The 25458-nt window shown below is 47.6% G+C and overlaps 1 protein-coding gene across 1 annotated transcript in view; it reads right to left on the bottom strand.

The window, feature by feature from the left end:
• LOC147709584 (uncharacterized) overlaps positions 1-25458 on the bottom strand; it is an 89825-nt gene that overhangs the window by 24466 nt on the left and 39901 nt on the right. The window contains exons 4-5 of the mRNA XM_086925513.1: positions 24690-24857; positions 4367-4534 (exon numbers count right to left, since the gene is read on the bottom strand). Coding sequence (XP_086781639.1) covers positions 4367-4534; positions 24690-24857 — 336 coding nt within the window. The remainder of the gene's footprint in view (positions 1-4366; positions 4535-24689; positions 24858-25458) is intronic.

The following is a 25458-nucleotide window of genomic DNA, read 5'->3' as shown; positions in this document are numbered from 1 at the left end:
TTGCGCTAATGGGCCGAAGGGCAGCATGTTGAGTGAATGGGCTACAGGGCAACATGTTGAGTGAATGGGACGACACATTGAGTGCATGGGCTGCAGAACGACATGTTGAGTGAATGGGACGACACATTGAGTGCATGGGCTGCAGGACGACATGTTGAGTGAATGGGTTACGGAATAGCTTGTTGAGTGAATACGTTGCGCTGCACGGCTGTATGTTGATTGAATGGGCCACAGGATACTGTGTTGTTTGAATGGGCTACAGGATAGCATGTTGAGTGAATCGGTCACAAGGCAGCATGTTGAGTGAATGGTCCACAGGTCAGCATGTTGAGAGCATGGGCCCCAGGGCAGCATGTTAAGTGAATGGGCCGCATTTTGAGCCTATGGGCCGTAAGGCAGCGTGTTGAGCGAATGGGCCGCAGTGCAGCATGTTGAGTGAATGGGCAACAGGAAAGTATGTTGAGTGAATGGGTCATAGAACAGACTGTTGAGTGAACCTGCTGCAGGGCAGCATGTAGAGTGAATGGGCCACTGGGCAGCATGTAGAGCGACTAGGCCACAGTGCAGCATGTAGAGTGAATGGGTCCCAGGGAAGCATATTGTGGAATTGGCCACAGGGAAGCATGTTGAGGGAATGGGCCACAGGGCACCATGTAGAGGAATTGGGTCGCAGGGCAGCCTGTTGAGTGAATGGGCCACAGGGCAAAATGTTGACTGAATGGGCCACAGGGCATCATGTTGAGCGAATGGATCCCAGGGAAGTATGTTCAGGGAAGGCTGCAGAGGGTAACATGTTGAGCGAATGGACTGCAGGGCAGTACATTGAGGAAATGAGCCCAAGGGCAGCGTGTTGAGTGAAAGGGCCGAAGGGCAGAATGTTGAGCAAAAGGGCCACAGGGCAGAATGATGAGTGAAAGGGCCGCGGGGCAGCATGCTGCGTGAATGGGCCGCAGGGCAGCATAATAAGTGATTGGATCTCAGGGCAGCATGTTGAGTGAAAGTGCCGCAGGGCAGAATGTTGAGTGAATGGGCCAAAAGGCAGTATGTTGAGTGAATGGGCAGCAAGGCTCCATGTTGAGTGAATGGGCCCCAGAGCAGCATGTTGAGCGAATGGGCCACAATACACCATGTTGAGCAAATAGGCTGTAGGAAAGCATGTTTAGCAAATGAGGTGCAGTGCAGCGTGTCAACTGAATGGGCCACAGGGCGCATGATGTGAATGGGATGCATGGCAGTACGTTGAGTGAATGGGCTGCTGGATGGCATATTGCATCATCGGGTTGAAGGGCAGCATGTTGAGTGAATGCACCGTAGGGCAGCCTGGTGATTGAATCGGCAGCAGGGAAGCATGTCGAGTGAATAGGCCACTGGGCAGCATGTCGAGTGAATGGGCCGCTTGGCAGCATTTTATGTGAATGGGACGCAGGCCAACATGCGTTGTGAGTGGCCTGCGTGGCAGAATGGTGAGTGAATAGGCCGCAGGACACCATGCTGAGTGAAAGGGCCACTGGGCAGCATGTTTAGTGAATGGGTTACAGGGCAGCATGTTGAACAAATGGGTCGCAGGACAGCATGTTCAGGGAATAGGCTGCAGGGCAGCATGTTGGACGAATGGGCTGCAGGGCAGCATCTGAAGTAATGAGCAGCAGGGCGACATGTTATGAATGGTCCACAGGGGAGAATGGCCAGTGATTGGAGCGCAAGGCAGCACGTTGAGGAAAGGGTCCCCAGGGCAGTATGTTGAGTGAATGGGCCACAGGGCAGCAGGTTGGGTGAATAGGCCTCAGGGCAGCATCTGAGGTAATGGGCAACAGGGCAGCATGTCGAGTGAATGGGAAACAGGGCAGCATGTTATGAATGGGCATCAGTACAGCATGTTGAGTGACTGGCCCGCCGGGCAGCATGTTGACTGTCATGAATCCTCTCACCTCCATCATCTCCTGGGCCCACGCCTCTGTCGAGCTCATCTCCTCAACCATGAAGAAGACGCACTCAGGAGCCCCAACCGACCCCTGCCCCCCTCACATCTTCCACAGGGCCGCCACTGTCATTGCACCCGAACTAGGACAAAGAATCAACTCCTCCCTCATATCTGCCATCTGCCCAGATGACTGGAAGCGCGCAGAGGTGAAACCCCTCCTCAAGAAACCAATGGCCGACTCAACCGACTTGAAGAATTACCGGCCTATCTCTCTTCTCCCTTTCATAGCCAAAGTCACCAAAAGACTTGTGAACGCCCAGCTGACCGCCTTCATCGAAGAAAACTGCATCCTTGACCCTTCCCAGCCTGGCTCTTGTAGCAACCTCAGCACTGAGACTGCCCTCCTTACAGCCACCGACAACATCCGCATGCTGCTAGACCAGGGACACACCACGGCCCTCATCCTCCTAGACCTCTCCGCAGCCTTCAACACCGTCTCACATTGCACGCTAGCTTCCAGACTCCACAACGCAGGAATACAGGGATCCGCCCTCGACTGGATCCAATCCTTCCTCCCCGGCAGAACCCAGAGGATCAGACTCCCCCCGTTCGACATAATCTGTGGAGTACCCCAAGGATCTTCACTAAGCCCGACGCTCTTCAACATCTACATGGCCCCCATTGCCGCCATCATCAGACAGCACAGGCTTAGCATCGTATCCTACACTGACGACACCCAACTCATCCTCTCCATCACCAAGAACCCAGAAAGCACAAGACTCAGCTTCCCAGAAGGAATGAGAAACGTAGCAGCCTGGATGAAGGACAGCTGTCTGAAGCTCAACTCAGAAAAGACTGAGGTCCTCATCCTCTGGCCCTGCGCCTCTTGCTGGGACAAAACCTGGTGGCCCTCCGCCCTCGGAAGCCTGCCCACCCCGACCAACCACTCTCAGAACCTTTGCACCATCCTCGACTTCTCCCTTTCCATGTCCAGTCAGAATAAAGCAGTCGCCTCCACCAGTTTCAACTTCCTCCGCATCCTCCGTAAGACCTTCAAATGGATCCCCCAGACTGCAGAAAGACCTTCTCCCATGCACTTATTACTAGCAGACTGGACTACGGCAATGCCCTCTACACCAGAATCAACAAGACTCTTCTACGCAAGCACCAAATCATCCAGAACGCCGCAGCCAGGCTCGTCCTTGGGACACCATGCCACAAACATATGACCCAACACCTACGAAGCCTCCATTGGCTTCCCATCGAGAAGAGGGTCACCTTCAAACTCCTCACCCACGCCTACAAATTCCTCAACAACATTGGACCCAAATACCTCAATGACCAATTATGTTTCCACGTACCCAAGAGAAACCTCTGCTCCGCTGACCTTGCCCTGCCAGAAGTCCCCCGCATCCGCAGAAGCAGAGCCGGAGGGAGAGCTTTCTCCTACATCGCAGCGAAAGCCTGTAATGAGTTCTCGGTCAATATCAGACGCTCCCCAACTCTCCACATGTTCAGGAAGAACCTCAAGACCTGGCTTTTCAACTGACCCGGAGCTGTTTCCCCCTACCCCACCCCCGCCCCCAGCGCCTTGAGACCCTCACGGGGGAGTAGCACGCTTTATAAGTCACGGGGAACATCCTTTACAACGCAACTTTTTCCACGCAGTGCCTTTACGAGGCAACTTTTACAACGCAAACCATTACAACTCATTGCGCTGGGGGGCGCTCTAGGATAGGGAATAGATTTAATGTACTATCCAACAACTTCCTTCCTATTATCCACGGGGACTGGAGTTGGAATAGTAAATTAAACTATTCACTATCCAGTGCCCCAAAGCACTATGTGTTGTAAAGGCATGCATTGTAAAAACAGCGTTGTAAAGGCATGCGTGGTAAAAGCATGCATTGTAACGTCATACATCCTAAGCCACTGATTGATTGACTGATTGACTTCAAAATTGGTCTGCACCATCACACACTCCTGGTAGCCAACATTTAGGCCTGATTTCTTGGTGCCCCCCCCCCCCCTCCCCTGTGATTTATTAATCTCTCACCCTGTAGTTAGAAAGTAGGGACTTCAGTGAGTGAATATGTGTCTGATTCCCTGGTGGTAGTGGTAGGGACTTAAAGAGATTCACATGCATTGTTGTTTTCCAGTGACAGCAAATTGTTTAAGAGCAGAAAAATAAAAACTTGTAAAGGAGGTTCACAAAGGGCACGTGTCAATCGCCATTGTGCACATTGCTCACAAGACAGGCACAACAGTTTCGCAGCACGCGTGCACGTGTAAACCACCGCTTTTGGCCCATTTGCATGGGTGGATCCAAATTAAGGACCCATTACCGCAACACACGTACAAAGGTACGTTTGTGCAGGCTGCGGGTATTTAAACTGGTCCTCTCTAACACTCAGCACTTAGCCTCATGAATGGATCGATGCTCACCTGCGACTCCAGCATCCCTGTGATCCCGGCTCAGGGTCTCCAGCCCCGCTGTCGACATTCGGATCCCAGACCTTTCTGCCACGACAGCAGTCTGGTTTCCGGCTACCCTCGACATCTGCAACTCCCAGGAGTGACTGTGATGGCAGTCATCTAGCCTTTCACAACTTCCTGCAAATAGAGAAAACAAACAACAAACAGTGAAGATAGACTAGCATTTCTGCTAGGAAAATGACAGAAAAACAAGTTAACAGCTTTTTTTTGTGCATGTTATCTTTTTTAGCCCATTCCCTCAACAGGCTGCCCTGGGGACATTCACTCTAGATGCTGTCCTGGAACCCATTCGCTCAACATGCCTCCCTGCGATCCATTGGCTCAAAACTCTGCTGTGGGGCCCATTCACTCAGCATGCTGCCCTAAGGGCCATTTGATCACCATGCTGACCTGCAGCCCATTCACTTAACATGCTGCCCTGCGGGGCATTCACTCAACATGGTGCCCTGCGGCGCATTCACTCAACATGCTGCCCAGCCGCCCATTCAGTCAAAACACTCCCAAGTGCCCTTTCACTCAACATGCTGTTCTGTGGCCCATTCGCACAGCATGCTTCCCTGCAGCCCAACCTATCTACTCAACAAGCAACCCTGGAACCTAGTCACTCGACATGTCGTCTTGCAGCCCATTCACTCAACATGCAGATCTGCAGCCCATTCGTCGACATGCTGTCCTGCAACACATTCATTCAAAATACTGCTCTGCCACCCATTCACAACATGCTGCCATGGTGCCCATTCGCTCAACATGGTGCCCTGCGACCCATTTACTTAACATACTGGTGCCCTGCGACACATTCCCTCAACATGCTGCCCTTGGAACCATTCACATAACATGCTGCTCTGAGCCCAGTTTACGGAACATGCTGCCCTCCGGCCCATTCCCTCAACATGCTGCCCTGTATCCTATTCACTAAACCTGTCATTTTGCAGCCCATTCACTCAACATGTGATTTGCAGCCTATTCGTCAATATGCTGTCCTGCATCCTATTCATTCAAAATACTGCCCTGCGGCCCATTCATAACTTGCTGCCCTGCGCCCATTCACAACATGCTGCCCTGCGGCCCATTCACAACATGCAACATGCTGCCCTGCGGCCCATTCACAACATGCTGCCCTGCGGCCCATTCACCCAACTTGCTGCCCTAGGGGACATTCATTCAACTTGCTGTCCTGTGGCCCATTCTCTCATCATGCTGCAATGGGGTCCATTTGCTGAACATGCTACCCTTCGCCCTATTTACTGATCACGCTGCCTTGCGGCCCAATCACTGATTGTGTTGATGTGTTTTATCTAGGAACCCGATCAATATTGTGACCTTATGCCCCTATACGGCTATAATCAATACATATCCCTATAATGGCATAATAATCAGAGCCATATTTTCAGTAAATCGCCTCTGCAGTCCATGACACAGCAGAAGCTACTTCCTTAGATTCCTAGAGAGCACACCGAGTTCTTTCGACACACGAAACCCCCAGCAACCTGGGAAAGCCCTGCTTGCTTTGTTTTCATTTGTAATAGAACTCCTGCGAGCACTGTAAGAACGACCAGTTCTTAGTGACATCTTTATTGACGTCTTATGTCCAAAACTTACATCAAACTCGGCACCTTTCAGGTGTAAATATGCCAACGTTGCCTTAAGCAAACACACGGTGGTGGTGAACTCTGGAGCAGAGCAGCTGTCCCCTTGCAGAAAGCCCAGCAGACGCGAGAAGCCCACGGACGTTACCCCTCCTCTTTCACGCGCTGAGAGAGACGCTGTCTTTTCTCCTGCCGAGAAAATCCAGCTCCGGCGTTTCCAGCCTACCCTTGCGGGTGACTGGGATATCGGGTCCTGAGAGTGAGATACCAGACCTCCTACATTCTATAAGCGCTAAGAGACCTGTCGGTGATTTCGCGATATATAAATCGAAATTAACATAACATAACATAACATATTCCAAAGGTACGGTGCTGACTAAACCCTTAGAGAGAATTCTTGGATCAGACTTTTGGCAAAATCAACTTAACTTAAACTGCTACTTACTTACTCCCTCCCACGTATTAGGATTAGGTCAGGTACACCGGGGTAGGCGTAGTTAGAAGCACCAGTTGAGGCTGTTAGCCAATGTATATATGAATGTATATATTGTATATATTTTATTAATTTTAACTATCTTATGGCTAAGAAACCATATCAATGCTTTTACAGTATTATTTCATAATACTCCTTTTACTGTACGTAATTTGCTTTATAACAAGTATTGCAATTGTGGCAATCCATTTCTCTTGCATGAGAAGGAAGACTGTTCAATAAATCATACCCTTTATTGAAAACGCCCGTCTCTCTCTTCTCTGCACTCTGGTGAAACTAAGAACGCACGTCTGACTGAGTGAAATAATTGTTTATTGTTTTCACACGACTCTAGAGATTGACTCTTATTCTGGGGAGCAAAGTTGTCATGTTCATGCGGTTGTCGGAAGCTGAATCCCTTCTTGTCTGAGCCAGGGAAGCTGATCACTTCCTATTCAGTCAAGAAAGTTTCCAGTGACCTCTGAGCTAGCTGGCGCAAACCTAAATTAAGTCTAACATAGTCAGTAGAGACCTAGAAGACTTCAGTCCTACATCTACACTGCTGTTTATGTTATTCCAATGCGCAGGGCCTATAGGGAAAATAGGAACTACATTACATGGCGTCCAACGTTTGGTAAGGCGATAAAACTAACGCAAGACGTTAGAGTAACTCAGTCGTGCTTTTTCACACAGACCCTTTTTCCCGTAAATACTCCAATAGACGTCTGGAGTGGGTGAAAGGTTAAAATCCGCCGGAACTTAGTAGGAAGAGATTCCTATGTAGAGTTTTTGGTTTAGTCAACGTTGAAGGATACAGTGTTCCAAAATATTGTGCACCTAATCTTTGTTTCCTTGAAACCTGATCTGCAACAAAAAACATCTGCGACAGTAATATGCCAGACAGTGATGAGTATAGGGATGCTGCTATATTAGCAAATCAACTAATGGAGGATGACACGAGTCTCCTACAGAATGACCGGAGTGCTATCCTCATTCCAGGCAAACATAAGAAAAACTATAGCTCTAAAACTTATAGAAAACGGACTGACAGCACGAGGTGGTACAGTCATTTTCGTGATAGAGGCACACTAATATCGGCAGACAGAGGTATTCTATTCATGGATAAACTTTCCAGCGGCAAGCGGTACAACACACGAATTCCACTATTACAAAATAGAGGAACCACCGGATGAATACGCTCCTTTCGAGGAGATTGAAATCCCATTAAAATACCAAGAGCACCTGCTCTGGTTTAAAGGCGCCCTAAAACATAATGATCACATCACCAGGCTCGGTCCACAAGGTAGACCAGGAGCAACGTGGTCGGTTCTAGCCAGCTACACACCACATCCAGACATTGTTAAAATGTCATGAGAAGAACTTTAAGCACAGCTAAAATTACTAATTAAAATTCACAGACAGCTTGTCGAATATGTAATGCGGACAGCAACAGTCCAAACAGCTGTTAATATTCCACAGCTGACCCCTCATCAAGGGAACACAAATACAATTACACCACAGAACATACAATCATGTCTTGGTAAAACACCCGCAAAACGGGAACAAATTCCATTCTGGCTAGCACAGAAAATAACTCAAATAGAGGCAGTATTACCGAATACTAACCCTATTGAGAAACACAGAATTCTGACTATCTGCCTTCCAATGGGGGTCGCACCACATGTGGAGGACTGTGACACTTGGGGTACAGTCTTTGCTTCCATTTACACGAAAAACCCACGGTGTTCCGTCTCTGGCGGTAATGCCAGATGTGCTAAAACAAATTCAGAATGAATACGGTCCAGAACCTGCTTTAACTCTTGGTATGAAACTACTGAAAGACTTCAAGCAGGTCTCGGCTATATTATTAGCCAACATAAAAGGAGAAGCAGCATCTGTGGCGATCCGCCAGAAATTGAAAGAAACAGATATAACAGATCAACCAATTGAGCTTGCCAGAATCAAAGAGAAATGCTATGAAGAATTAGGTAGTTTGGGTGGGAAACCAGTAAAACTACTTGAAAATCCTGAAACATTATTTATTAAAAATAATCTAAACACTCCTAAAAAGAGCTGGGATGGAAATAAACAATCCACTCCCAAAGAAAAAGTTTTCCAGTCCAGAGGAAGGTCTCCTCGGCGGAGAGAAAGAACTCCGAATCGAGAACACCAGTCTCCCCAAAGGGAGCCCTCTGAGAAAAGATATAACCTTAGAAATAGGGATAACTTGAAAAAGCCTGATAGATATCAAAGTATTGATCCAGAACGCCTCAGCCAGACTCATCCTCGACATCCCACGAACCAGCCACATCTCCGGACATCTGAGAGACCTTCACTGGCTCCCCGTCAACAAAAGAATCACCCTCCGCCTCCTCACCCACGCACACAAAGCCCTACACGACCAAGGCCCGAGCTACCTCAACAGCCGGGTCAACTTCTACGCTCCCAAACGCCACCTCCGATCAGCCAACCACGCCCTCGCCGCCGTCCCCCGCATCCGAAGAGCGACTACAGGAGGAAGGTCCTTCTCCTACCTGGCCGCCAAGACCTGGAACTCCCTCCCGACCGACCTGCGCCTGACCCAAGACCACCTCTACTTCAGGAAGAAGCTGAAGACCTGGCTGTTCGAGCAGTAGCGGCACCTCCCCCCCCCCCCCCCCCCCCCCCCCCAGCGCCTTGAGACCCTACGGGTATGTAGCGCGCTTTATAAGTGTCATTGATTGATTGATTGATTGATACACGTCCCTCTTGATCTTTTTCGCAGAAATCGGAAAGAAGAGGACGGTCAGAACCAAGGGAAGAGCACACCAAGTCCAAAGACAAGGAACCTGCTCAAAGTAAAAAATTACAATTTCCAAGAAAGAAGGTAGCCAGTATTAGAGTAATCGGACATGCAGAGAATACTGAGGACACAGTTGAAAAACAGGGAGTGGGCTCAGACAATGCTAGACAGTGCAGCAGAAATCAGCATAGCTCGCAAGATCCTGATGAATCATCTGGAGACAGTGGACACGAATGAATACATTCAAGTGGAAACTGCAGATACCAGAGTTAGCAAACCTCATAAGATATACGAAATAACACTGCGTATAGAGGGAGATAAGACTAGGAAAATAAGGGGTCTGTTTTGGGATAACCTCTCAAAGGGCTATGACATCCTGTTAGCCGAGAAAGATTGGCCCCCAGAGTTTCTCAGGGAGTGCCCTCATGGCGAAGAAATGATTATGCCTTCCTTCTCAAATCATATACCAATTCACACTAAATATATATATGCAAGGAAATGGGCAGTAGCTCAAGCACCTGCGTTATATAAAAATCATGTAGGATGGGATGAGGACTCTCCTCCTCACAAAATCCGGTTAAAATGTCAACCAACTGCACAAAGGCAGTACCCGATTAAGCAAGAAGCTAAAAAACAAGTCAGGGAGATTTTAGATCAACTTGAATACCAAGGGGTGATTGAAACATGCACCTCTCAAATGAACAATCTTTTGTCTCCTGTCTCCAAACCAGACGATTCATATAGTCTAGTCTTGGACTACAGACACCTTAACTCATGTTGCAAAACATTTGCTGTACAGAATTCGCACAGTGCGACACTAATGAATAACATAGTTCGCAAAAAATACAAAACAACATTAGACATCTCCAATGGATTCTTTTGTCAAAATATTGCACCAGAAAGCAGGTACTTGACCGCTTTCTCAATAATGGGGTCACAGCAAATTTCTGTAGGCTCCCACAGGGATTCAAGAACAGCCCAGGATTATTCTCAGCCAGAGTAACAGAGTTACTACAAATGTATGATGATGAGGAATTATCTTATGTCGATGACATCTATCTCACAGACGACGACTTGGATACTCACTTGAAAAGAGTGAACACCATAATACTTGGGTTCGCAGCAGAGGGTTACAAATTCAACTTTAAAAAGTCACGAATTGCCCATCTAACTGTCCTATTTTGAGGATACGAATTATCAAGTGAAGGAAAAAGCCTAGCAGATAACTTCTTAGAGAAGCGCGCTGTACTCCAAGCACCAAAAACGCTGGAAAACTTATAATCGATTCTAGGCTTCCTGAATTTCGGAAGAACTTACATTCTAAACTATGCAGAGAGGGTTAAACCTCTCTACGAATTAATAAAACCTGATTTTAAACCAATCAACTGGACTCAAAAACACACAGAAATTTTGAGATCACTGCAAACAGACATGTTAGCTAAAACAAAATTAGCAACACGTGACAATTCACACAACCTTGTAATCCGGGTCATCCCAGGAAGATGCGGATTCACATACCTGACCTCTAATGAGGGAGAAACTGTACCAATAGCTTACAAATCACATTTGTACACACAAGCAGAAAAAACATTCAGTCTTACAGAAAACACTGTAAAGGCAGTTCAAACTGCTGTAGCAAGAGAACGAGCCCTAACCCAAGGCAAACGAATAACTGTTTTCACAGCAGAATCAGCCTTCGAGGCGCTATTCAGCCCAGTAAATCTAAAAACAGTGGCACTATATCCGAAATGGATACAGTGGGAAAATTCTCTTTCTGCAGAAGACGTGATATACTATTTTGTCCCGAACATGAAAAAACTGAATGATTTAAAATATGAAAAAGAATATCCTCTGCCAATCGAAATTCTGCCTCTCCAACAGTACTCTTGTATAATCTATACAGACAGATTTGTACAACATTACAATGTAGATGATAAATCCTACAATGCAGCCTGCGCGATTGTTAAAGGTCGCTGGCTCTGCGGTAAATTCAGACCGAAAATAACAAAAACTGAATCACTGAGAAAATGTTCGGCTCAGCGAGCTGAAATCAGATCTTTAAAGATGGCGCTTGAAAATGCAGAACGTGAATTCCCGACACTAATCGTGTGCGATTCGCATTTTTGCGTCATTTCTTACAATAATGATTTGCAGAGCTGGGTTCAAAATGATTACAAAGATGACACAGGTGCCACAATCAAGCATAAAATGCTTTGGAAACTAGTAGTTCTTTTACAGAAGGAACTACAAAAGACTCACGTGATACACACTCTGAGTCATCAACGTGATGGCGTTCACGTTGCAGGGAATTCATTGGCTGATACAGCCACAGCGGAAGCAACTAAACCGGCTTCCGTAGCCACAAAAAAGCGTTCAGAAAAATACATAGACGGGGAAACCATGCTGGCGGTAAAAACGTCTTCAAAAGGCAACTTTGCAGCACTACCTGTGAACTATCCACTCAATTATGCATACGTAATTGATGCAAACTCCATTCCTTTTGCTCGAATCCCTGGAGTGGGGGATAGGGTAATTCCAAACACGAATCGGAGAATCTTTTTAACAGCAGACGCACACATGGGATTGGGTCCGAGGCACAAACAGATGAAGGAATCTCTGACAGAATTACAATCAGAATACTGGTGGCCGGGGATGAGCCTGCAACATTATAAATTTGCGAAGAGCTGTCCAGACTGCAACAGAGACCGCAGTAACGAGTCAACCGGAGTAATGCCATGGCCATTTCTGTAGGTAGCAGAAGGCTATCTATACATGAAATCCAGTGTCCTATTAATTTCTTTTAAGACTATATTCACTTAAAAATTAGGCCCCAGCGCTCGTCTGACGCCAGAACTATTATAAAAGATTTGCGAGTCTTTATCAGCACATACGCAATTGCCATGCTTCATTCTGACCAGGGTCCTGCTTTTAGCTCTCGAGCTTATAAGGAGGCCATGACCAGCATGAGCATTGGGTTGCGGTTCTCTTGTCCCTTCCATCCTGAGGGAAACGGGGTTGTGGAAAGAAAAAACCGAGACATAAAGCAATCTATAACAGCAAAGGTATTAGGTTCGGGTGATGGGTGGGTCCAGCATTTAACAAGTGTCCAATGTAGTCTTAATAACTTGCCAAGAAATTCTCTAAAAGGTTTCAGCCCGTACGAACTATTGTTCGGAACTAGAATGTATGTTCAGGACTTAGATAGTCATGCTTCAGTGGTAGAAAATAAGAAAAAATGCTTTGACATCAAAGATCGTTTGGCTGTTTTACAGGACTTAAATGAAACAAGAAAAGCCCTGAGCAACATAAAGTTAAAGCAACAGCCAACAACCACTGAAGACACACCACCTGTCCCAGCAAGACCTGTCTGGATTCCAAAGATTGGGGATCTGGTCAGAGAGAAAATAGCGGTGAAGAAGGAATTTGGGCCTTCTTACAGAAAAGCAGTAACTGTCTTAGCAATCAACGGAACAAGATCAGTTGTACTACCGCCCCTTGCTGGTAAAAAGGAGAACCGAGTTGTATCAATCGACCTGGTAAAACCACAATCATGTGGCCAATAATAAGTAGTAGGCCCAGTGGACTCCCGAGAAATAACAGAATACCCTAATTTGCTAGTATCCAAGAGGTTCAAACTGAAAGACTAATCACATTTGATAAACCTGCAGTGAATAAAGAAGGACTATGCAGAAATGTCATGGAGCTTGTGCCTCTTGAAACCCAAATTGAAACAGTTCGTCATGAAACACCGGTCCACAATGATGTAGCATCAGAATGTGCTAATGAAAGGCAAATTGAAAAAACAATTCCAACAATTGACAGAACTGCATCTGGCTACTTCATCAATTTCAATAACTTTTCTGAAGATCAAAACGACCCTGAAGTGACGCCAGCAACAAAGACTTTTAAAGACAAAGCAACAAAACTCTTTCATCAACTCAAAGAAACCTATCTTATTTCTCCATGGTTAGAATTTTGGATTGTGCTAGGGGTATTTTCCCTCCTGCTTTGGCTCATCATGGTACTTTGTTTGGGAAAATTCATTGAAGGAAAATACAGTACAATGGACACAGCAAGTCAGAACATCAACTTAGTTCTGAAGCCTCACAAGTCATCTCACATCGAGAAAAGAGAACTATCATCAGTGAATGTCACAGCCATTCCAATACCCGGCGGGGTAGTTAGGGACAAAACAGATTACGAAATATATGGACCGGTCGAACTCTTGAAATATCCTCATCAGTTTAAGGTTTCATTAAGTGACTTCATAAAACCAAGTACATTTTCTGATGATTGGGACTTTTAAAGCATAAATAACATGATATCAGATTTAGTTTTGTCAGCAAAATTTACAGAACATGATTATTTGCAAGGTTCATCGAATTATGAACAGATGTACTGTTTTACGCATTATGCAGACCACTATTTGCATAAATCTGCTCAACCTAGAAATGTTTTAAAATATAACCAATGGGAACATTGTGCTACTCCACCTAAAAGCAGTTCAAAAACATTCTATGAGAAATTTCAATACTTCTCAGGGTTTAACACAAGTGATGCAGAAACATTTTATTATAAACTGTTAGATAAAACAGGGACAAAAACCATGCTGACAAATACGAAATTGATATATTCAGAAGCATTTTATGAAAAAATAATTACATTTGGTTTTGATTTCTGGAAAAACAACATTGAAACAAAAACCATCTGGGGTACAAAAGATTGGCAGGTACAAGGTCTAGAAGCATTATTTCGAGCCTGCATGATCCCAGAACAAATAATGTTCTTGAATGACACAATTCAACAAACTACCTGTTTTGGCTTAGCCAAGATTAAAGACCTTAACAAACCGTCTATTCCAAAGCCAATACCTGATAATACAACCACAGATATTGAGGTAGACATATCCCAAGTTTTACATGAAAACAAAACACATCCTGATTGGAAAAAGTGGTTAATCTGGCCTACAGACACAAATAACTGTCAAGACAGATTCCTGAACAAAATACAGGGGTTAAAAATGACCAGACCAGACCCTAGATACTCCCAGAGACAACATCCAGGGATAGTAACAACATACAGTGTAGGGAAACTATGCCTTGATTGGCTACAAACATCCACACTGGCAGAAATTAAGCAACACTTGTCTTTACTTAAAGATGGTGCTGACTTGCGCGATTTCATAATGGGACCACGCAAACAGCGTCAAAAACGTTTCATAGCGCCCAGTATATACGCTGCTTACAACGAGGCATGGAAAGTGACTCAAATTGAGACAGCAGAGAAAATACGAGAAATTGATCGTATTCATTTGGAAAAATCACTTTCTGTTGTGGACAATGGGTTAATGACTCTTTCCTCCAGAATATATTCACTGGACAGTATTGTATCATCTGCTATCGATATAATAGACCAGGACTTGCTAATGTTACAACATGGCCAGTCCCATTTACGTTCTATTGTACAGCTAGGCTAGACGTTGCAAAACCTGCGTTCAGGCTATGTGCCATGGCGTTTAATCAACACAACGTCATTGTTTTTTATCTTTAACCTTACTGATAAAGAAATCAGTTTGGCACAGAAAGGAGCAGACTATACAATCCTGAGCATTGAAAAACTTGAGAGATTACCATTGACAATGTCAGAAAGACCTGTCATTGAATGGATAATACACGGGATTATCACAATTCCGATAACAACTTTCCAATTTAAAAAATGCCAAGAGTATATACCAGCAGGCCAGTATGAAAGGTTGGGTAAAGGATACATTAAGTCATCATGGAAATTACCTTATACACACACATGTTATAGTGACAATAACAAAAATGTATTTCTCAGTGGTAATGAGTGTAAACAATCCCTAAGCGGTATACTTTTGTGCCAAGGTATTAACTTGCATGGGGCCTGTGAGGGACTTCAAATAACCTTTCATGTCACCAGCACGGCACACCTACAACACAGATAGAGCCATTCTTTAGACAACTTTCTAACGGGAGTTACGTTCTAATAACGGACCACAGCTGTGGTCAACAAATTGCCCCGTGCATTTCGTAGAAATGTTACGCCAAATCCTAAATATGTCGAATGCCAGTGGTATCTCGAATGTATTTAAGACAATTCCTTCGGGACTCTTAACACCCTTCGAAGCAGTCCTGGGCATCTTCCCCAATTTTGTCCATTCGGTCTTTGGCGGCCTACCACTACTTTTGGGACTCGTAGCAGGGATTTTATTTTTGACCCTTCTGCTCCAATATGGCAAGCCAAAACGCAGACATGACTCCGGCAAGGATGGAAGAAACGATCCTAGCAATACGCTACCGGGACCGCATAACTAAAGTCCTTGGACTAGCCCGGCTAAGAGATCTGAATATGACCTGGTTTCTTTCATTCAGACCTATATGGCAGACCTGCATCTTACCTGTGCTTCGATGTATGCTATGTGGAGAGGAATGAGTGTTAGACACCTGTCTTGCACTACAATCAGCAGTACCAATGGATATTGATACTTTGCTAAGTCCCGTAACGGCTCATGCATCGTGTTGTCCCCAGCGGTTACCAATCCTGATGACGGCATTCGTTGAGACTCCTGCGCTACGATTAGGTGGTGGCAGTGAAGCAAGAAATGAAAGCAGCATCACCCAGGTACGACCCTCTGTGAGCATTGCTGATCCTGAAATCGATGATAGCAATCATTCTCACGACTGCCAGATTACAGCATTATCAAACTTGGTCGAGTTGTCACCTGAATATGTGGACCAATTTTTTGCGAGTCTGTCTGAAATGATGTTCCCCCCTGAACAGAAACAATAACTTTTTGGAAAACAATCCGGCACACAGCGTTCCCATGAACTCTGAATTCGGCCTTCGGCTTTGATAAACAAGAGCTACTGAAAAACGTTTGGAACTATTTTTTCCCCGCTCATCATGAAATAATTTTGTCCAAAATTCCAAAATATTTACCTTTTTTCTGGCACATGTACTTTGCTTAAAGTAGAACTATTCATAAAGAACAGAGCTTCTATTTTTAGTAGATCTAGAGACAAAATATTACCTCACCCTCTAGCACATTTTTTACAGCAACTGTATTTATATGTGATGAAATAGTCTCGCCCTTCTTTTCTGTATTGAGAGACATTTTCATGTGTAATTTTCGCAAATCGTTCAACTGAATATATATGCACTTTTGAATGATTACACTGCTTAAAAACGTACAGTACCTTAACATTCTGTGAATTTCGCATACACCATTTCAAATGAAAAATTTATTTTGGGGTGGGTTGGAATACACATGCATCATTATTGCTTAAGTTTTTAGTAATTGATGGACATAAAACCGTGGAGTGGGTGATGTGTTTTATCTAGGAACCCGATCAATATTGTGACCTTATGCCCCTATACGGCTATAATCAATATATATCCCTATAATGGCATAATAATCAGAGCCATATTTTCAGTAAATCGCTTCTGCAGTCCAAGACACAGCAGAAGCTACTTCCTTAGATTCCTAGAGAGCACACCAAGTTCTTTCGACACACCAAACCCCCAGCAACCTGGGAAAGCCCCGCTTGCTTTGTTTTGATTTGTAATAGAACTCCTACGAGCACTGTAAGAATGACCAGTTCTTAGTGACATCTTTATTGACGTCTTATGTCCAAAACTTATGTCAAACTCAGCACCTTTCAGGTATAAATATACCAACGTTGCCTTAAGCAAACACACAGTGGTGGTGAACTCTGGAGCAGAGCAGCTGTCCCCTTGCAGAAAGCCCAGCAGACGCGAGAAGCCCACGGACGCTGCCCCTCCTCTTTGACACGCTGAGAAAGACGCTGTCTTTTCTCCTGCCGAGAAAATCCAGCTCTGGCGTTTCAAGCCTACCCTTGCGGGTGACTGGGATAACGGGTCCTGAGAGTGAGATACCAGACCTCCTACATTCTATTCCAAAGGTACGGTGACTAAACCCTTAGAGAGAATTCTTGGATCAGACTTTTGGCAAAACCAACTTAACTTAAACTGCTACTTACTTACTCCCTCCCACGTATTAGGCTTAGGTCAGGTACACCGGGGTAGGCGTAGTTAGAAGCACCAGTTGAGGCCGTTAGCCAATGTATATATGAATGTATATATTGTATATATTTGATTCATTTTAACTATCTTATGGCTAAGAAACCATATCAATGCTTTTACAGTATTTTTTCTTAATACTCCTTTTACTGTACGTAATGTACTTTATAACAAGTATTGCAATTGTGGCAATCCATTTCTCTTGCATGAGAAGGAAGACTGTTCAATAAATCATACTCTTTATTGAAATCAATCAATCAATCAATCAAAGCATTTATATAGCGCACTACTCACCCACAGGGTCTCAAGGCGCAAGGCGAGGTGGTCCTGGGTCAGGCGGAGGTGAGTCGGGAGGGAGTTCCAAGTCTTGGCGGCGAGGTAGGAGAAGGACCGCCCCCCGTGGTGGCTCTTCGGATGCGGGGGACGGCGGCGAGGGCGTGGCCGGTCAATCGAAGCTGGCGTTTGGGAGCGTAGAAGTTGAGGCGGCTGTTGAGGTATCCTGGGCCTTGGTTGTGTAGGGCTTTGTGTGCGTGGGTGAGGAGACGGAAGGTGATTCTCTTGTTGACCGGGAGCCAGTGCAGGTCTCTCAGGTGTCCGGAGATGTGGCTGCGACGGGGGATGCCCAGGATGAGTCGTGCTGAGGCGTTCTGGATCCGCTGGAGTTTCTTCTGGAGTTTGGCGGTGGTTCCGGCGTAGAGGGAGTTGCCGTAGTCCAGACGGCTGGTGACGAGGGCCTGGGTGATCGTCTTCCTGGTCTCGGTGGGGATCCACCGGAAGATCTTACGTAGCATGCGCAGGATGTTGAAGCACGACGAGGAGACGGCGTTGACTTGTCTGGACATGGAGAGGGAGGAGTCCAGGATGAAGCCCAGGTTGCGTGCGTGGTCTGTTGGTTTGGGTGCGTTGCTAGGGCGGGGGGCCACCAAGAGTCATCCCAGGCAGAGGGTGAAGATCCTAGGATGAGGACTTCCGTCTTGTCCGAGTTCAGTTTCAGGCGGCTGTTCTTCATCCATTCGGCAGGGAACGGGAGCAGCGAGATGGGGCGGTAGTTCTTGAGGTCGGTGGGGTCGGCTGATGGCTTCTTAAGTAGAGCGCTGAGTTCGGCGTGCTTCCAGCTCTCCGGGTAGGTGGCGGTGTCGAAGGAGGTGTTGATGATGTCCCGCAGGTGGGGTGCGATGACAGCGTTGGCCTTGTTGAAGACGTGGTGAGGGCAGGGGTCAGTCGGAGATCCGGAGTGGATGGAGTTCATCGTGCGGACGGTGTCTTCTGTGCTGATGGGGGTCCAGGCGCGGAGGGTGGTGGTGGGGGGCGGTGGTTCGGTCGTGGCGTGCGTCGGTTGAATGCTGAAGCTGTTGTGTATGTCCGCGATCTTGTTGTGGAAGTAGGAGGCGAGGGAGTTGCAGAGGTCTTGCGACAGGGTGATGTCTTTGTTTTTGGGGTTGAAGAGCTCTTTAACGATGTTGAAGAGTTCCTTGCTGTTGTGTGCGTTGTTGTCCAGTCGTTCCTTGAATGCAGTTTTCTTGGTGGTGTGGATCAGTTGGTGGTGTTTTCGGGTGGCGAGCTTGAGGGCAGTCATGTTGTCCGGTGTTGGGTCTCTGCGCCAGGCTCTCTCGAGGGCTCGGCAGTTCTTCTTGGAGCTCTTGAGTTCGTCGGTGAACCATGGGGCTTTCTTGCTGCCGGGTCAGCTAGGCGGGGTCCTCAGGGGGGCGAGGTCGTCTGCGCAGTCGCTGATCCACTTCGTGAAGATGGTGGCCGCTTGGCTGGGGTTCGTTGCACTGGTGGGTGGGTTCTTGCTCAGGGAAGTCGTGAGCTGGTCGGCTGTGATCTTGTTCCAGCTTCTGCGTGCAACCTGTTGCTGGTGGTGGTGGATCGTGGTCCTTCTGAAGCTGAAGTGGACGCAGCTGTGGTCCGTCCAGTGGAGTCCGGTGGCGTGGCTGAAGGTGATGTCCTTGCTGGATGAGAAGACGGGGTCGAGTGTGTGTCCGGCGTAGTGGGTGGGGGTGGTCACCAGCTGCTTGAGTCCGAGGTTTGCGAGGTTGTCCAGCAGGGTGGTGGTGTTGCAGTCGTTGTTGTTCTCCAGGTGGAAGTTGAGGTCCCCGAGGAGGATGTAGTCAGCGGAGGGGAGGGCGTGCGGGCTGACGAAGTCGGCAATGTCCTCGCTGAATTGTGTGCGTGGTCCCGCCCGTCTCTCTCTTCTCTGCACTCTGGTGAAACTAAGAACGCACGTCTGACTGAGTGAAATAATTGTCTATTGTTTTCACACGACTCTAGAGATTGACTATTATTCTGGGGAGCAAGGTTGTCATGTTTATGCGGTTGTCGGAAGCTGAATCCCTTCTTGTCTGAGCCAGGGAAGCTGATCACTTCCTATTCAGTCAAGAAAGTTTCCAGTGACCTCTGAGCTAGCTGGCGCAAACCTAAATTAAGTCTAACATAGTCAGTAGAGACCTAGAAGACCTCAGTCCTACGTCTACACTGCTGTTTATGTTATTCCAATGCGCAGGGCCTATAGGGAAAATAGGAACTACACTACAGTGCCGCCTTGTGGCCCATTCACTCAACAAGCTGTCCTGTTGCCCATTCACTCAAATATGCTGTCCTGTGGTCTAGTCGCTCAAAATTGTACCCTGCGACCAAATCACACATAGCCATGCTCCCCTGCGGCCCAGCATGTTGTGAATAGGCTGCAGGACAGCATGTTGAGCAAAAGAGCTGCAGAGCAGAATGTTGAGTGAACGGGCTGCAGGGCAGCATGCTGAATGAATGGGCTTCAGGGCAGCATCTGAGAACATGGGCAGCAGGGCAGCATGTTATGAATGGGCAGCAGGGCAGCATGGCCAGTGATTGGGCCCCTTACGGATGGAGCGCCAGGCAGCATGCTGAGTAGATGGTCCGCAGGGCAGCATGTTGAGCAAAGGGTCCCCAGGGCAGCATATCGAGTGAATGGGCCGCAGGGCAGCATCTGAGGTAAGGGGCAGCAGGGCAGCATGTTATGAATGGTCTGCAGGACATCAAATTGAGCGAACATGCAGTGGTGCAGCATTTTGAGCGAATAGGCCTCAGGATGGCATGTTGTATCATCGGGTTGAAGGACAGCATGTTGAGTGAATGCGCCGCAGGGCAGCATGTCAAGTGAATGGGCCGCTTGGCAATATTCTGTATGAAGGGGCCGTAGGGCAGCATGTGGTGTGAATGGGCATGGCCAGCATGTTGTGTGAATGGGACGCAGGCCAACATTCTGTGTGAGTGGGTCGAGTGGCTGAATGGTGAGTGAATAGGCCGCAGGACAGCATGTTGAATGAAGGGGTTTCAGGGCAGCATCTGACATAATGAGCAGCCGGCCAGCATCTGAGGTAATAGGCAGCAGGGCAACATGTTATGAATGGTCCGCAGGGGAGCATGGCCAGTGATTGGGCAGCTTACGGCTGTAGAGCAAGACAGCATGTTGAGGAAGAGGAACACAGGGCAGCATGCAGAGTGAATGGAACACAGGGCAGCATGTTGAGTGAATGGAACACAGGGCAGCATGCAGAGTGAATGGAACACAGGGCAGCATGTTGAGTGAATGGAACACAGGGCAGCATGCAGAGTGAATGGAACACAGGGCAGCATGTTGAGGAAAAGGAACACAGGGCAGCATGCAGAGTGAATGGAACACAGGGCAGCATGTTGAGTGAATGGAACACAGGGCAGCATGCAGAGTGAATGGAACACAGGGCAGCATGTTGAGTGAATGGAACACAGGGCAGCATGCAGAGTGAATGGAACACAGGGCAGAATGTTGAGTGAATGGAACACAGGGCAGCATGCAGAGTGAATGGAACACAGGGCAGCATGTTGAGTGAATGGAACACAGGGCAGCATGTTGAGTGAATGGAACACAGGGCAGCATGCAGAGTGAATGGAACACAGAGCAGCATGTTGAGGAAAAGGAACACAGGGCAGCATGCAGAGTGAATGGAAAACAGGGCAGCATGCAGAGTGAATGGAACACAGGGCAGCATGTTGAGTGAATGGAACACAGGGCAGCATGTTGAGTGAATGGAACACAGGGCAGCATGTTGAGTGAATGGAACACAGGGCAGCATGCAGAGTGAATGGAACACAGGGCAGCATGTTGAGGAAAAGGAACACAGGGCAGCATGCAGAGTGAATGGAAAACAGGGCAGCATGTTGAGTGAATGGAACACAGGGCAGCATGCAGAGTGAATGGAACACAGGGCAGCATGTTGAGTGAATGGAACAAAGGGCAGCATGCAGAGTGAAAGGAACACAGGGCAGCATGCAGAGTGAATGGAACACAGGGCAGCATGTTGAGTGAATGGAACACAGGGCAGCATGTTGAGTGAATGGAACACAGGGCAGCATGTTGAGTGAATGGAACACAGGGCAGCATGCAGAGTGAATGGAACACAGGGCAGCATGTTGAGGAAAAGGAACACAGGGCAGCATGCAGAGTGAATGGAACACAGGGCAGCATGTTGAGTGAATGGAACACAGGGCAGCATGCAGAGTGAATGGAACACAGGGCAGCATGTTGAGTGAATGGAACAAAGGGCAGCATGCAGAGTGAATGGAACACAGGGCAGCATGCAGAGTGAATGGAACACAGGGCAGCATGCAGAGTGAATGGAACACAGGGCAGCATGTTGAGGAAAAGGAACACAGGGCAGCATGCAGAGTGAATGGAACACAGGGCAGCATGTTGAGTGAATGGAACACAGGGCAGCATGCAGAGTGAATGGAACACAGGGCAGCATGTTGAGGAAAAGGAACACAGGGCAGCATGCAGAGTGAATGGAACACAGGGCAGCATGTTGAGTGAATGGAACACAGGGCAGCATGCAGAGTGAATGGAACACAGGGCAGCATGTTGAGTGAATGGAACACAGGGCAGCATGTTGAGTGAATGGAACACAGGGCAGCATGTTGAGTGAATGGAACACAGGACAGCATGTTGAGTGAATGGAACACAGGGCAGCATGTTGAGTGAATGGAACACAGGGCAGCATGCAGAGTGAATGGAACACAGGGCAGCATGTTGAGTGAATGGAACACAGGGCAGCATGCAGAGTGAATGGAACACAGGGCAGCATGTTGAGTGAATGGAACACAGGGCAGCATGATGAGTGAATGGAACACAGGGCAGCATGTTGAGTGAATGGAACACAGGGCAGCATGCAGAGTGAATGGAACACAGGGCAGCATGTTGAGTGAATGGAACACAGGGCAGCATGTTGAGTGAATGGAACACAGGGCAGCATGCAGAGTGAATGGAACACAGGGCAGCATGTTGAGTGAATGGAACACAGGGCAGCATGTTGAGTGAATGGAACACAGGGCAGCATGTTGAGTGATTGGAACACAGGGCAGCATGTTGAGTGAATGGAACACAGGGCAGCATGCAGAGTGAATGGAACACAGGGCAGCATGTTGAGTGAATGGAACACAGGGCAGCATGTTGAGTGAATGGAACACAGGGCAGCGTGCAGAGTGAATGGAACACAGGGCAGCATGTTGAGTGAATGGAACACAGGGCAGCATGCAGAGTGAATGGAACACAGGGCAGCATGTTGAGTGAATGGAACACAGGGCAGCATGTTGAGTGAATGGAACACAGGGCAGCATGTTGAGTGAATGGAACACAGGGCAGCATGTTGAGTGAATGGAACACAGGGCAGCATGCAGAGTGAATTGAACACAGGGCAGCATGTTGAGTGAATGGAACACAGGGCAGCATGTTGAGTGAATGGAACACAGGGCAGCATGTTGAGTGAATGGAACACAGGGCAGCATGCAGAGTGAATGGAACACGGGGCAGCATGTTGAGTGAATGGAACACAGGGCAGCATGCAGAGTGAATGGAACACAGGGCAGCATGTTGAGTGAATGGAACACAGGGCAGCATGTTGAGTGAATGGAACACAGGGCAGCATGCAGAGTGAATGGAACACAGGGCAGCATGTTGAGTGAATGGAACACAGGGCAGCATGTTGAGTGAATGGAACACAGGGCAGCATGCAGAGTGAATGGAACACAGGGCAGCATGTTGAGTGAATGGAACACAGGGCAGCATGCAGAGTGAATGGAACACAGGGCAGCATGCAGAGTGAATGGAACACAGGGCAGCATGCAGAGTGAATGGAACACAGGGCAGCATGTTGAGTGAATGGAACACAGGGCAGCATGTTGAGTGAATGGAACACAGGGCAGCATGTTGAGTGAATGGAACACAGGGCAGCATGTTGAGGAAAAGGAACACAGGGCAGCATGTTGAGTGAATGGGGCGCAGTGCAGCATGCAGAGTGAATGGAACACAGGGCAGCATGTTGAGTGAATGGAACACAGGGCAGCATGTTGAGTGAATGGAACACAGGGCAGCATGTTGAGGAAAAGGAACACAGGGCAGCATGCAGAGTGAATGGAACACAGGGCAGCATGTTGAGTGAATGGAACACAGGGCAGCATGTTGAGTGAATGGAACACAGGGCAGCATGTTGAGGAAAAGGAACACAGGGCAGCATGTTGAGTGAATGGGGCGCAGTGCAGCATGTTGAGTGAATGGAACACAGGGCAGCATGCAGAGTGAATGGAACACAGGGCAGCATGTTGAGTGAATGGAACACAGGGCAGCATGCAGAGTGAATGGAACACAGGGCAGCATGCAGAGTGAATGGAACACAGGGCAGCATGCAGAGTGAATGGAACACAGGGCAGCATGTTGAGTGAATGGAACACAGGGCAGCATGTTGAGTGTATGGAACACAGGGCAGCATGTTGAGTGAATGGCCCGCTGGGCAGCATGTTGAGTGAATGGAACACAGGGCAGCATGTTGAGTGAATGGCCCGCTGGGCAGCATGTTGAGTGAATGGCCCGCTGGGCAGCATGTTGACTGTCATACATCCTCTCACCTCAAAATTAATCTGCACCGTCACACTCTCCTCGTAGCCAATAATTAGGCCTGAGTTCTTGGTGGCCCTGTGAGTTATTAATCTCTAACACTGTAGTTAGAAAGTAGGGACTTCAGCGAGTGAATATGTGTCTGATACCCTGGTGGCACTGGTAGGGACTTAAAGAGATTCACATGCATTGTTATTTTCCAGTGACAGCAAATTGTTTAAGAACAGAAAAAAAGACTTGTAAAGGAGGTTCACGAGGGGCACGTGTCAACCGCCATTGTGCACATTGCTCACAAGACAGGCACAACAGTTCAGTAGCACTCGTGCACGTGTAAACCACCGCTTTTGGATCCCAACCGAGGACCCATTACCGCAACACACGTACAAAGGTATGTTTGTGCAGGCAGCGGGTATTTAAACTGGTCCTCTCTAACACTCAGCACTTAGCCTCATGAATGGATCGACGCTCACCTGCGACTCCAGCATCCCCGTGATCCCGGCTCAGGGTCTCCAGCCCTGCTGTCCACATTCGGATACCAGCGCTTTCTGCCACAACTGCAGTCTGGTTTCCGGCTCCCCTCGACATCTGCAACTCCCAGGAGTTTCTATGATGGCAGTCATCTAGCCTTTCACAACTTCCTGCAAAGAGAGAAAACAAACAGCAAACAGTGGAGATAGACTAGCGTTTCTGCTAGGAAAATGACAGAAAAAACATATAACAGCATTTTTTAGCACATGATCTCTTTTTTAGCCCATTCCCTCAACAGGCTGCCCTAGAACCCATTCGCTCAACATGCCTCCCTGTGGTCCATTGGCTCAAAACTCTCCTGTGGGGCCCATTCGCTCAGCATACTGCCCTACGGTCCATTTGATCACCATGCTGACCGGCAGCCCATTCACTCAAGATGCTGCCATGCGGCCCTTTCACTCAACGTAATGCCCTACAGCCTGTTCACTCAACATGCTGCCCTGCGGACCTTTCACTCAACAAAATGCCCTAAAGCCAATTCAAGCAAAATGCTGTCCTGCAGCCCATTCAGTCAACACGCTCCCAAGTGCCCTTTCACTCAACATGCTGTCCTGTGGCCCATTCACTCAACCTACTTCCCTGCAGCCCAACCTATTCAATGAACAGGCAACCCTGTAACCTAGTCACTCGACATGCCGTTTTGCAGCTCATTCACTCAACATGGCGATCTGCAGCCCATTCGTCGACATGCTGTCCTGTAATCCATTCACT

This window comes from Lissotriton vulgaris, chromosome 6, assembly GCF_964263255.1.
Source record: "Lissotriton vulgaris chromosome 6, aLisVul1.2, whole genome shotgun sequence".
In the NCBI taxonomy this organism is placed as follows: Eukaryota; Metazoa; Chordata; class Amphibia; order Caudata; family Salamandridae; genus Lissotriton; species Lissotriton vulgaris.
Note: the sequence above shows the minus strand (reverse complement) of the source record. Positions and strands in the feature narration are given on the sequence as shown.